The 14069-nt window shown below is 35.5% G+C and overlaps 1 protein-coding gene across 5 annotated transcripts in view; it reads left to right on the top strand.

Moving 5' to 3' along the window:
- FXR1 (FMR1 autosomal homolog 1) overlaps positions 1 to 14069 on the top strand; it is a 63138-nt gene that overhangs the window by 22123 nt on the left and 26946 nt on the right. For all 5 annotated transcript variants that reach the window (XM_029939818.1, XM_029939817.1, XM_029939816.1 and 2 more), the window contains exons 3-7: positions 1138 to 1231; positions 12092 to 12163; positions 12576 to 12724; positions 12948 to 13041; positions 13474 to 13590. In XM_029939818.1, the coding sequence (XP_029795678.1) occupies positions 1138 to 1231; positions 12092 to 12163; positions 12576 to 12724; positions 12948 to 13041; positions 13474 to 13590 (526 nt within the window). The remainder of the gene's footprint in view (positions 1 to 1137; positions 1232 to 12091; positions 12164 to 12575; positions 12725 to 12947; positions 13042 to 13473; positions 13591 to 14069) is intronic.

The following is a 14069-nucleotide window of genomic DNA, read 5'->3' as shown; positions in this document are numbered from 1 at the left end:
AAAATAAATCTTCAGCTTTCACTTTTAAGCTCCTTCTGGAAAAGCCTTAAAAGGTATCTGCCCAGCAGCTGTTTCATGTAGAGACAAGTGTTGGGATGATTCCTGCCTTTAGCAGCTGCCATTTAGACAGTAATGGTGAAAAGAAAGCATTAAAAAATGTTCATCATCTCCTGATGTTTTGCAAGGCATCTGCAGTTGGAAGCTATAGGAATTCATGTGCTGATGTACCTATCAGGCATATGAATGACCTATTAGAGCTTAGAGTAGGAAAGAATTTTTAACTTTATCAGCACAAAAAAATGTTATGCAACAGCTGAATTTTTTTAATGTTTATTTTGAGAAAGAGCACATGTGCCTGCAAGTGGGGAAGGGGCATGGCGGGGGCGGGGGGGACAGCCAGAATCCCAAGCAGGGCTCCACTTCCTCAGCACAGGGCTCAGTCTCATGAACTGAGCAGAAATCAAGATTCAGATACTCAATGGATTGAGCCACCCAGGAACCCTTAAATTTGTTCTAATACAATTCTATTTGCTACAAAGATTGCAAGTAAACTTTTCCCAGGTTTTAATACTGATGTATGAATTCATTGCGGAAAACATAAATTCTGTGTAAGAAAATTAAATTTTTTATAAGTCAGATATACAAAATAATTGAATAATTTTCTGTGTTTCTGTGAACATGCACACTAAAAAATTATGCAGTTAATATTTTATAATCTCTGAAATTCTGTTCCTTTGATAGGTCATATACTTATAAAATTGAGAGTTGATTGCACTGCCATTTATTGGCAGCAGTGTGGATGGGACGTTGTTTTGAGTCTAGGTTATTACTATGATCTTAGCCTCCTTCATTTTCAGGAAAACATATGTACTGTTCCCTTAGGATGAGTAATTTGGATGGTGATCCATATAATTAATGTTAATTTATGAACCATCAACAGCCTTGCAAAAATCTGTTTTGCCTCAACAATCTAATTACTTAGAAAAATAGTATGAATGAAGCTTGTTTTTCATTAGAGAAAGCTAAATGATTAACTCGAAAAATATACACCACCAAGCATAGACTGTATAGCTTCCATATTAAGCACTGTTAGAGTAATCTTTTTTAAAATTGTTAATTACTTTTCTGATCTTTCAGCTGGCAGCCAGAACGCCAGGTTCCATTTAATGAAGTTAGATTACCACCACCACCTGATATAAAAAAAGAAATTAGTGAAGGAGACGAAGTGGAGGTACGTATTTTATTTTCTTGTGTGCTTTTTTCCATTTTAAATGTTCTTGTAGGAAAGTCTCTGTCTGAGTTTTGGAGCCAGAACAGGGATTTGTGTCTTCAGCTTTACCATTTTTGGCTTTGTGGCCTTGTCAAATTTTTTATCACTAAAATGAAAATAATTTGGGAATGAAGAATTATTGTACATTTGAATCAGTCTGTAAACAAATCTGACACAGCTGTGTGGTGTAGGTTGCTGTTTTCCTCCTTTTTGCTAATTTAAAATTTCCTTTCCTTTTTTTTCAGTATCTTTGTAGTAATGGATATCCTTTAATATTGTGAACGTTAATATCATTGATATGTAACTGTGAAATATTGTATTTAGCATATTGCCTTGTTCAGTATTTCAGAAATGTCCAGAAGAATTTTAAAGTACAGAAAAACACAAAGGACTAAACAGGAAATGCTGCAAGAGAATGTTAACCATTTTTGTCATTCCCAGGCTTGCTCTCACCTATTTTATTTAATTTTTTATTAAAAATTTTTTTTGATGTTTCATTTATTTTTGAGAGAGGGAGAGAGAGAGAGCATGAGCAGGGGAGGGTCAGAGAGAGGGAGACACAGAATCCAAAGACAGGCTCCAGGCTCTGAGCTGTCAGCACAGAGCACGACGCGGGCCTGAACCCAAGAACTGTGAGACTGTGACCTGAGCTGAAATCGGGTGCTTAACTGACTGAGCCACCCAGGTGCCCCTCCTCTCACCTGTTCTTAAAAATAAATGTGGGGGGGGGCCGCCTGGGTGGCTCGGTCGGTTAAGCCTCCGACTTCGGCTCAGGTCAGATCTCACATTCATGGGTTCGAGCCCCGTGTCAGGCTCTGTGCTGACAGCTAGCTCAGAGTCTGGAACATGCTTCCAGTTCTGTGTCTCCTTCTCTCTCTCTGCCCCTCCCCCTCTCATGCTCTGTCTCTCTCTCTCTGTATCAAAAATAAATAAAACATTAAAAAAAATAAATGTGGGATCATATAGTACTGCTTCTTTGTATATAGCTTTTTTACGCTTGGTAGATTTTGGATGTCTGTCTTCCAATATGTTAATGCTGTTGCTTAATATGCCTGATGTTATGTAAAGTGAAACTTGGAAATAATTGTCAAATAGAGGTGGTGTGAGTTTGTTGGAGATAGAAATTTGTGATTTTCAAGAAATTGATGTAATTCCTTCAAGTGTTCTAATATGCTAAATATATTATTCATTGGGAATTGGTTTGATAATACTGAAGGAGAATTTTCAGGTCTCCTGTGTACCTAGTTTATGTTGGTGGGGTAGGGGAACTAGAGGTATAGGAGAACCTATACAGATGAAATAGCTGTCTAAAGGTTTTTATAAGCACTTACCAGTATATATTCTGTGCCAGGCAATGGTCTGAGCACTTTGCACATGCACTCATTTAATGATTTGCCTTTCCCCCCATAATTTCTAATGGTAAATTTTGAATTCCCATAAATTGTAGGTGTTACATACTAGGAGACCAAAGAATTATGGCACTTTTAAATCCTGACAGCCTGAAAGCATTTCTGTTCTAAAATGTAGTCTAGATTTTAATTACTTAACTCTAAGTTCATGGGGGCATTCTTGTTTTTAGTAAATCAAGGCATGTTGATTGTGTCAAAGGACCACGAGCCCGCTCCCCAATGGTATAGGTTTCACTTTAGTCACTTTTTTCTTTCATAGTTCACTTCCATCAAAAGTGGGTACTATGAACTTTTTTTTTTTAATAAGGAGATCTGTAACTGTAGTCTTGGTGTGGTGTGTATTTGTGTCCTTTAGGGAAATGTCATAGATGGTATGGGAAGGCCCAGGGAAACAAAGTGGCAAAGTGCTGAAAATTAAGGAATGCGAAATAGGTAGTGGTGGGTACTATGAACTGTAGCAGCGATGCTGCTGATTACTACTGTACTTGTTCACTTGGACTTCAGACTTCAGTGAGAATGTTTTTCTCAATACTGTATCCTTTCCTAATGGACATCTTTCTGTAGAGATGGATTAAAGAGCTTGATTTGTTTTCAGTTTTCAAATTTTATTTCTGTTCTAGAAGTTTTTTCTTTGGGAATTATGGTGATGAGTCAGGAAAAACAAGGAAATGTTTTTGGAAATGTTCGAATTAGAAATATGTGGTGGTCGATTCTGAGACTAGTGCTTTTCATACTTTTTAAATCGTTCAGATCTTCTTGATAGTATAAAGCTCAGATTAAAGGAAAAACTTGGTGGTGTGCTCGCAGTGTTGTTAAATTGTGCTTTCCCCTGTCTGTCTACCAAGTTCCTACCTATCCGGTTCTTGGACCGTCTTTTTCACTTGCCTCCCCAGCTGTGTACAGAATACTGGTTTAAGAGATTGAATGGTTGGGAAATTGATGATTGCAGAGTATTTTATTTCACGCTGTTTTATGGTTCATTTGGTGAAATTTGCTCCTAAAATTGTGAGATTCATTATCTGAAATTAAGATGTTGTCATTTTTTCCACTTTTGAAAAATTTGAAAATTTATATAAGAAGATTAAAATCGATTCTCCGCCCATGGATTTGTTGGCCCCCCCCTTTGCCATCATTAGTTAGGAATCTGTCTATATGACCTAGAATGTTAAGGAATTATGGTTATTGGTGCTTTATATTTTGAACCAATTTTTTCTGAAAACTCCACCCTTTTAAAAATTTTTTAATTAAAAGAATCTTAATTCTAGTGTAGTCAAAATATAGTGTTGCGTTAGTTCAGGTGTACAATATAGTAATTGAATAGTTTCGTATATTACTCCGTGTTCATCAGGTTCATCAAGAGAAGTGTACTCTTAATTCCCTTCACCTATTTCACCCATTCCCCCACCCACTTCTCCACTGGTAACCATCGCTTCTCAGTAAGAATTTGTATTTTGGTCTGTCCCCCCCATTTTTTTTCCCTTTTGTTTTATTTCTTTAATTTTATATAGGAGTGAAATCATGGCATTTGCCTTTCTCTGGCTTATTTTGCTTAAGGTTCCACCCTCTACCTTCATCCATGTCATTGCAAATGGCAAGATTTCATTCTTTTTGATGGCTGGGTAGTATTTCATTATATATATTTTGTGTGTGTGTGTGTACACTACATCTTCTGTTGATGCACATTTGGTTTGATGCACATTTTGATGTTTCCATAGTTTGACTATTGTGAATAATGCTGCAGTCAACATAGGGGTGTGTGTATCCCTTCAAATGAGTGTTTTTGTATTTTAGGTAAATACCTATAGGTGTGATTATTAGGTTTTAAGATAGTTCTATTTTTTAATTTAATGATTTTTTAAAAATGTTTTTATTTATTTATTTTTTGAGACAGAGACAAAGCATGAGCAGGGAGGGGCAGAGAGAGAGGGTGACACAGAATCTGAAGCAGGCTCCAGGCTCTGAGCTGGCATCACAGAGCCCGACGTGGGGCTCAAACCCATGAATGTGAGATCATGAGCTGAGCCGAAGTTGGAGGCTTAACCGACTGAGCCACTCAGGCGCCCCTGTATTTTTTAATTTAAGTTTAAATAAGGTTTACTATAAAAAAATGAAATGATACAGAATTATATAAAGTGAAAAGCAAGCCTTCTCTCTTAGTGTGGGCGTGCTTGTCTGACTACCATAGCTTAAATATCACTTACCAGAGTTGTGTGTCTTCAGATTTTTTATTTGCATTTATAAGTAAGTTTTTTTAAGTTACAAAAATTGGGAATACATTATATATTTGTGATTTCTGTGTTCAGTTAGGATATAATTAGACCTTTTCATGTCTGCATATACAGATTTACTTCATTCTAAGCACCCCCATAGTATTTATTAAGATAGATATATCACAATTAGAAGACATTGAAATTATTGGCAGGGGTTTTTTTTTGCTGTTGCCAAAAAGTAAAACCCGGAGTTGATGTACCAATTTTGTCTTCCAAAAGTGCATTTTGATTTATCAGGTACACATTTGCTAACACAGAATGGTGTTTGTTTCCTCATAGATTGGCTGGGTGGTTATGAATTGTAAAGTTTTATAAACCTGATAACAGGAAGGGACGTCTTCTGAGTGTTTATTTCTTTGATCACTAGTGATATGGAGCTTCTTTTAAATTAGTTTATTGGCTATTAGCCCTTTGTTCCATGAATTGTGTTAAGTTTTTTTGTCCATGTAGATTTTGATAATAAGATATTTTGTATTTTATGTAAGTTTTTGTGTTATATATTGTGCATTCCTTCCTGTTAAAAAGTGTACTTAATGTCTTTTGCCACAAAGAATTTATAATGTATTCCAATCGGCCAATATTTTTGGTGTGGCCTTCAAGATAACTCCTTTTAATATTTCTACAGGTATAGTCTGGTTTTCTTTTTTTAAGAAAAAATTATTATTATTATTATTATTTTTAATGTTTTATTTATTTTTGATACGGAGAGAGACAGAGCATGAGAGGGGGAGGGGCAGAGAGAGAAGGAGACACAGAACCAAAAGAGCAGGCTCAAGGCTCTGAGCTAGCTGTCAGCAGAGAGCCCGACGCCTGACGAGATCATGACCTGAGCCGAAGTCGTAGGCTTAACCGACTGAGCCACCCAGGCGCCTCTTTAAGAAAACATAAGAAATTTAAGAAAATTCAGGCAAATATTGATTTATTTAAATTATCAGCCTTTCTTTCTGCTAGCACATATAAAGCAGTAATAATAGCTGATGCTTGTATAGCACTAGCATGTATAATATATAAGTAACTGGCTTTTAAAACAGATGATCTTAGTTTGACATAGTCTCTTGAGGGCCTCTTCTTCTAAACGCTATGAATACTTAATTAATCTTCCCTGGGTGGATAGCCTGAAGGTTGGGAAGCTGAGAACCAGTTTCAGTTTTTGTCTTGAATATTATTCTCTATCTAATATATGATGCTGTATTCACAGGGTGTTATCAGTTTTGTGGTAGACTTGGAACTCTTTTTCTTTTGCACCTTTAGGCGCTCTTTTTCATGAAGAGAAAGATGACTTTGATTTGGCCATCAATAATGGATGTAGAACAAAAATGATCCAGAAGAGAGAGCTTTTTGGTTGAGCTTTTCAGGCATTTATTTAAAATTTATCTGAAATTTTCATTCTTACAGGTCAGGAATGGTTGAATATTGATAATTTCATATGGTTTGCCCTAAAATTTTGCTATCATAAAAATGTTAGACTACTTGAGTATTCACCTTTCAGCCAACCTGTGAGGCTTACTATATGATTTATGATAGAAAGATGATTTTGAAAGGTCTAAAATTCCAAGCTTTATTTTTAAGCCCTCTTTGTCAGTTTCTCTTTTGACTTTAAGAAGTGATAGCATAGGGCTTAAAATCCTTAAAATTTTCAATACAATTAAATTTTTTCATTGTGTGTGTTTGCTTGTTTGAGTTTGCTATCTTTAGGATAACTAAGAAAATGCTCAGCTTGTGAATTTGGAGTTAATGGGAAAAAGATCTTTTTAGATTTTCTTAAGCTGGATAAATAATGTTCTGAGATATTGGAAGTGCAGTAGAAAATATTTTTCCTCTGGTGATTTTACATGTGAAGATTTCTGTTTATTAAAGATACCTGCCTTGTTCAGGTTAATATGTGAGCTTGCACAAACACATTACATGAAAGCCTGACATCTCCAGCTAGTATATACTTTTTACAAGTTTTTTTTTTTTTTTTTTAAGTTTTCCTCTTAGGTTTACCATGTTTGATTAAAAAGCTTTTTTTTTTTTTTTTTTGAATTCTTTTGCTTTTTATTTGAGATAAGAATTGGCACATTTTAGTTCTTGTGGCATATGCCTTTTCTCTCATTTTATGGCAGATTGTCAGACTTTATATTTCTATGTCTTTATTTTAATTAAATGTTGGGATGGACGCCTTGAGAGAATGTGGGTAAAGGTAGTAAGAATACTTTGAAATAGGACACTCCTTTACCTTAAGATTTTTAAAATTCAGTATTTTAGGGGTGCCTAAGTGGCTCAGTTGATTAAGCAACCGACTCTTGATATCGGCTCAGGCTGTGATATCATGTTTTGTGAGTTTAAGTCCCACATTGGGCTCTGTTCAGACAGTGTGGAGCCTGCTCTGGATTTTCCCCCTCTCTCTCTGTGCTGTGCTGAAATCATGCTGTGATTTCTCTCTCCCCCTCTTTCAAAAATTAATAAAAATGTAAAAAAATAAAAAAGAATGAGTATACAAAAGATGCAAGATACGTGTATTTTCCATTGTACCTTTATTTACCATTTTTTTATGTTTATTTTTGAGAGAGAGACAGAGCAGGAACTGGGGAGGGGCAGAGAGAGAGGCAAACCCTGAATCCCAAGCAGGCTCCAGGCTCTGAACTGTCCGCACAGAGCCCCACAAAGGGCTCGAACTCTCGAACTGTGGAATCATGATCTGAGCTGAAGTTGGATGCCTAACCGACTGAGCCACCCCGGTGCCCCATAGTATTTCTTAAATACCAAGTCTGTTGTTAGTGTTAATGCTTGGGAAATGTTCTTAAATGTGTTTCTTAAAGAAGAGGTGAACATATTCTTCTTTATTATGTGGGAAATGGGCCATTTTCCAAGACTTATGAAACCATTTGTTGAAAGTGTCAGCCACATACACAAATGAGAAAATACTATTGTACAGGTAGATAAGTTACATTAATGTTACCTAGATGTTAAGCATGCTTTCCTGACTACATTTTCCATTTCTTCATAATAGATTATGATTGTAATGAGATGAAATAATGAATACAGAGGAATGGTACTCAATAAATGTATCTCATTCAGTTACAAAACCAGCCATTAGGATTAAATATTCAGTTTAATGGTTCACATTATTTAGAAGGTTTCTTTATAGTTAATTTGGTGAAATTTCTTGTGTTTATATTATCTTTATTTGGTTGTGACTTTGAAAGGGATAGTTGAACATTATTATCTTGAACGAAAAGTTAATTATGTTAGGATCCAGACTGGAATTCCATTTAAGTAAGAGTTTGGTTGTGTGCTAGAATTTGGAGACCATTTTGTAATAAGCTTTAACTTGGAGTTATTTGGTAGAAAGAACCCTGAAATACATTTTTGGAATTTGATTCTTTGTATTCCATCCTCCACTCCATGAAACTGGACTTCTTCAGCCTGAGTACCGTTGTTCTTAGGTCTCTCTCTGTACTTTTTGATCCGCTTATCTTTAAAGACCTTCCTTGGATTTGAAGAAAGATGTTAAAACAATGAAGGCTATTGCTTTAGAGTGTGATTTGCTCCCTTGGAATAGTTTGGAAATTTAAAGTCTGAATATAGGAAATTTCTATGAGGTGCTCCTACTCCAACGCTATATATAGTCATAAATTAATATAGTGATCAACATCTAAGACATGATTTAGTAGGTCACAATTATGCTGGGTCAATAAAGTGATTTTTTTTTTTTATTGTATAAAGTACTCTGTTCATTTTGTAAAGAATGTGATTTGACACACTGCACTCAGGTGGAGCCAAATTCATACTGTTTGATTCAAGTTCAGGGACTTGGGTTTAGTTGGCTTTATGTGAATGGCTTTGTTTTTCAGCAGTAAACTTATTAATGTAGCTTCCTAAGGTAGATGTAAGTATAGAATAGAAACCAGCATTTTAATGTTCCATGAAAGACAAAGTCTCACGGCAGTTCAGAATGGTTTATTATTTCTTTTGGAGTTAAATAGGAAGCCAGATTCCTAGAAAATTGTGTTTTGGTGAAAATAGAATTAGAACAAGGGGATTTAGATAAAAGACCTGTTTTTGTCAGCAAACTTTTGAGGTACCCATTCACTAGATCACCAAGAGATACGCCAATCTGCTTAGCTGAATTTCTTTTCTGAGATGGTACTTGGCATAGGCACTTTTCCCTCGTATTCTTAGGGTTTTCTTGTAATCTGCAGCATTCTTAGGAAAATGGTCATCACTTCCATTTGGGTCCAGTGGGTCATTTAAAACAAACTCATTTTACATACAATTTCACAGAAGTTAATAATAAAAGGATGCTGAAGGTCAACATTAAGTATTTCAATAAACATTTAAACATAGCAAATTTAACTTTAAAAAAAATGTTTATTTACTTTTGAGAGAGAGAGAGAGAGACAGAGCCTGAGTGAGTGAGGGACAGAGAGAGCCAGAGATCCAGAATCTGAAGGTGTCTCCCAGCTCTGAGTTGTCAGAACTGAGCCTGATGTAGGGCTTGAACTCCCGAGCCATGAGATCATGACCTGAGCTGAAGTCAGACGCTCAACCAAGCCATCCAGGCGCCCCAGCAAATTCAACTTTTTATTCCCTATTTTCCTAGATTTGATAATACATCTACTGAAAGTGAGAACAGATGTCTGTATCTTACTGTTCATCTGCTATCATTCATATAAACCCAGAATAAACTCATCTTACAAATACCAATGTCCAATTTAAAACACATCTAGTAGGTTCTGGCTTATTTCATTCTGGTTCGTCTTAGAATACTTTAAGAATATTTTGGAACTTTTAGTGGCTTCTAATTTTATTGAACAGAGCATAGGCATCTTTGTGCTACAATTATACTGTACCATTTTCATATTTAACCGATTACATTGACTAATCCATTGACTTTTTTGCATGTCTTTATCATCTGTTTCTTTCTAGTCATCTTAGGATGCACAGATGTTTTGGCGTTTGTCCATTTTTTAATTGTATGGGGTACATTTTGGTGTGCAAACAAAAGATGAATATGGTCACCTGTCCTTTTAGAAAAACAGAATGGTCCACAGTCTGGTCTCAGGATTTTGTATGATGAAGTCCCAATTTGAATGATTAACTGGATGAGAATACTAAATTTCCTTTTTCTCTTTAGAAGTGTATTGTTTGGGAATGTTTATCTAGGTTGTTGGTCATATTCATAGTGGGAGATTCTGCTTGTAATTTTACATTCATCGGTAGAATCTAGAGTGCTATCTCTGCATCATTCCTGATTCCTCTAATAATTGTGAAAGCCCTTCCTGTGTAAATTATATTTTTGCAGTTATAGGTGGAAAATTAAAAATTCTGAATTCTTAAAAAAATTTTTTTTTACATTTATTGTTGAGAAATAGAGCACAAGTGGGGGAGGAGCGGAGAGAGAATGAACACAGAATCCGAAGCAGGCTCCAGGCTCAAACTCACAAACCCATGAGATCATGATCTGAGCCGAAGTCTGATGCTGAATCTACTGAGCCACCCAGGCACCTCTTAAAATTCTGAATTCTTAACTGTTCAGTGAAAACCAAAAGCAGATTGCAAGAATGGTGTCTCCAGTCTTTTCATACTTTCTTCTTGAAAGACTATGCAGTAAAGAAATTACAGAATGATGCAGTAGGTACACTATGTTTCACTGTTGGGTTCTTTTAGGTGATACTGTCATTCCTCTTTCTTTAGACTTTTTAAAAGTACAGTTGAGAATAATTGATGAATGATGATGGAAGTAGTAAAGTGTTTCAAGAGAGAGAAAAAACAGGATCACTAGATTTCCCCAGAGAGGTTCTATTGGATACGTACAATAATTGCAAGATAGAATGAATTTTATTTTATTCTAAAGAAAGTAAATTTATTGTATTTTGGAGACTGATAAGAAAGGACAAAAGTTATGAAGTAGATTTGCTCATAAAGGAATGCAAAGCTACAGTTAAGTCCACTGGAGCCTGAGTGGTATATAGGTCTTTTTTGTCTAATCCTGGTGCTCTGTGAAGTTGATCATGAGGTTTTGATTTACTTATTTACATATCCAGTATTTCCCCCAATTCCAGTGAAGCTTTAGGCTATTTAAAACTACTTACATATTAATAGTTTGCATTTAACCCACCAATGGCCTTTGGGTTGTTGGCCTTCTTTGCAGATGCATCCTTGTTCATATAATCAAGATTTTTGTGGGGTACTTCTTGGTCATCTGTTCTTCCGGCTCTACGCCCCACCCCCCCAGTTTCCAGGTGTTGAAAACTATAAACAAGATGCTGTATTATAAGAAATAACTCTAATCCCTAGTGGGATCTTTACTAATGTGTTATGTTAACAAACTACTTGGTAATTACAAATAGCATATAAGAAAATTTTTTTTACATAGAAGGTTTGTAAGATACTTATGTACCCTGCTAGATGTATTAAGTTTATTTTTATTGTTAGGTGAACCATTTGTGCATTTGATTTAGGTTCTTCAGCAAGGAATCTAAATATATCTTTGAAGGAATTTTAAGATTGGGTTTCTTTTTGAAAATAACTCTTGAATTCAATATCTTAAAAGTAGTTACCAGATTTCAAATACATTTTAAATAAGTTCTAGCTTATCTTTCTGTCTGTTACTTGAATCATAAGAATGCAGGGCTTAAAGATGAACAGTATTGACAGAAACTGAAAGAACTGTTTCAGAGTGTGTTAAATGTTTTCTAAGAAGAATTTTAAAAAGTACTTATTATGTATAGGAAACTCAAGAATTCGGAATTAGATTTTCCCAAAAAGGGTTCAATTTTTCAGTAGTAAAACTTAAATGTACATGACTTATTAAACTATCTGTAGCACAGATACAATGACATTTTTGATTCTGGTTTTAAAATAAGTCATGGGGTGCCTGGGTGGCTTGGTTAAGCGTCTGGCTTCAGCTCAGGTCACGATCTCACGGTTTGTGGGTTCGAGCCCCACACTGGACTCTGAGCTGACAGCTAGCTCAGAGCTTTGAGCCTGCTTCAGAATCTGTATTTCCCCCTCTCTCTTTCTCTCTCTCTCTCTCTCTGACCCTCCTCTGCTCACGCTGTCTCTCTCTGTCTCTCAAAAATAAATTTAAAAAATAAAAAAATTTAAAAGAAATCTTTCAGGATGAATAGGTAAGGACCTTATTTTCCTCTTCTCAGGTGTATTCAAGAGCAAATGACCAAGAACCATGTGGGTGGTGGTTGGCTAAAGTTCGAATGATGAAAGGAGAGGTAAGTAATGTGAACACTGCATTGTGATTAGTTTCTAGGGAAATACCTCAACTTTTGGTTTCTGTAAATGCCTCTTCAACTCTTAGTATTGTTTCTGACTGCCTGCTTTATAAACAGTTCATACATTTAAAAAGTTCATCAGACCATTAATTTTTGTTTTCTGAATTTGCAAACATCAAAGCTGTTCTCCAGGGGTCCACTTCAAACATGTGAGGACTACCAAGGTTCATGCTTGTAAGAACATATAATCTAGTTTTAAGGCAAATCAGGTTGAAGTAACTAAGGGGTGTTTAGTATTTGTGCCACAAGGGGGAGGGTCTACTGGTTAAGCTGAGTAAGGCAATTAGAACTTCATTTAAAGCTCATTATTTTTGTTCAGATAGGATTTTTAAAGTATTTTGATGTCTTTTAGTTTTATGTCATTGAATATGCTGCTTGTGATGCCACTTACAATGAAATAGTCACATTTGAACGACTTCGACCTGTCAATCAAAATAAAACTGTCAAAAAAAATACCTTCTTTAAATGCACAGTGGATGTTCCCGAGGATTTGAGAGAGGCGTGAGTAGTTTTGTTTACTATTGATTTGCTTTGTGAAGTAAGACAATTTTTTTAGTGCAACCAAAATCTTTTTTCCCCAAATATCCAATCAAAAACTTCTTATAGGAAATCTTTTTAGTAAACAAAAGTTTTAATGGGTAGTGTCAAAATTAGTTTGTATTCTAATTGCCTTCTGAATTTAATCTGTTATTTAAGTCTTAAATATGAATTAATTCCTCTGTAGGTGCGCTAATGAAAATGCACATAAAGATTTTAAGAAAGCAGTAGGAGCATGCAGAATTTTTTACCATCCAGAAACCACACAGCTAATGATACTGGTAAGATAATGCCAATTTTAAGGTAGCCAATGTATATTTTACAGATTTTATAATTAAATATTTCAGAAAATAAAAGCTATATTAGTATATAGTAACTTTATTAATCCATATGGGAGAAAAATTTTTTTACAGCTATAAAATGTTAAATTCTTTTATGGAATGAGGATGAAAAAAATAAGACATTCTTAACAATATGAAATTATTAATGTGTGGGATCCTGCATCCTCCCCCGTCTCCACTAGTCATAATTTGAATAGCAGAACTAAGTAATACAGGACTTCAGAAAGGAGCGTAAGAATACTTGTGGGGAGAGGGTATGGCGGTGAGGAGAGAAGTACAATAGATGAGAACCCATGAAGGCCCTATGTTGAAGGTCTTTGTATTGTCTTGAAAAATGAAAGAGTTTTGAGTGGTTAACTTGTTTGTTTATAGTCTGCCAGTGAAGCAACTGTGAAGAGAGTAAACATTTTAAGTGACATGCATCTGCGAAGTATTCGTACGAAGTTGATGCTTATGTCCAGAAATGAAGAGGCCACTAAGCATTTAGAAGTAAGTGCGTTTACTTAGAAGACTTCATGTGTCCCACTTCGTTTCATAAGTATATTACTCACACTCCCTGGCCAAAACTACTCGACTAATAGGTAAGGCAACTTGGGATGTGTTTTTTGGCTAATAACCGGAGTCGTAGAATAATTATTTTTTTCTGTTACTTTCTCCAAACATAGCCTTCTGTTTGCTAAATAAATGCCTGTTGAGTTTTTTTGTTAGAACTGAGATAGTAGGTGCCAAAAGAACTTAGAAGCTCTTCAGGGATGTCCGGTAGAACTGGATTGCTCGTTTTTCTTTCTTCTGTCGTTACCATTTTTTACTACCTTGTCAGCTGTCAGTCATAACACCCTTCCATTAGTAACTAGTTCACTATAGTAACTCTTAAGTAAGAGAGGAGGACATATAGCAGGCACCTTTTTTTTTTTTTTTTTTAAAGAGCCCCTCCCCAACACACATTCAAGTCTTCGAGAAACTGAGGG

The sequence above is a fragment of the Suricata suricatta genome, chromosome 5, assembly GCF_006229205.1.
Source record: "Suricata suricatta isolate VVHF042 chromosome 5, meerkat_22Aug2017_6uvM2_HiC, whole genome shotgun sequence".
NCBI lineage: Eukaryota > Metazoa > Chordata > Mammalia > Carnivora > Herpestidae > Suricata > Suricata suricatta.
Note: the sequence above shows the minus strand (reverse complement) of the source record. Positions and strands in the feature narration are given on the sequence as shown.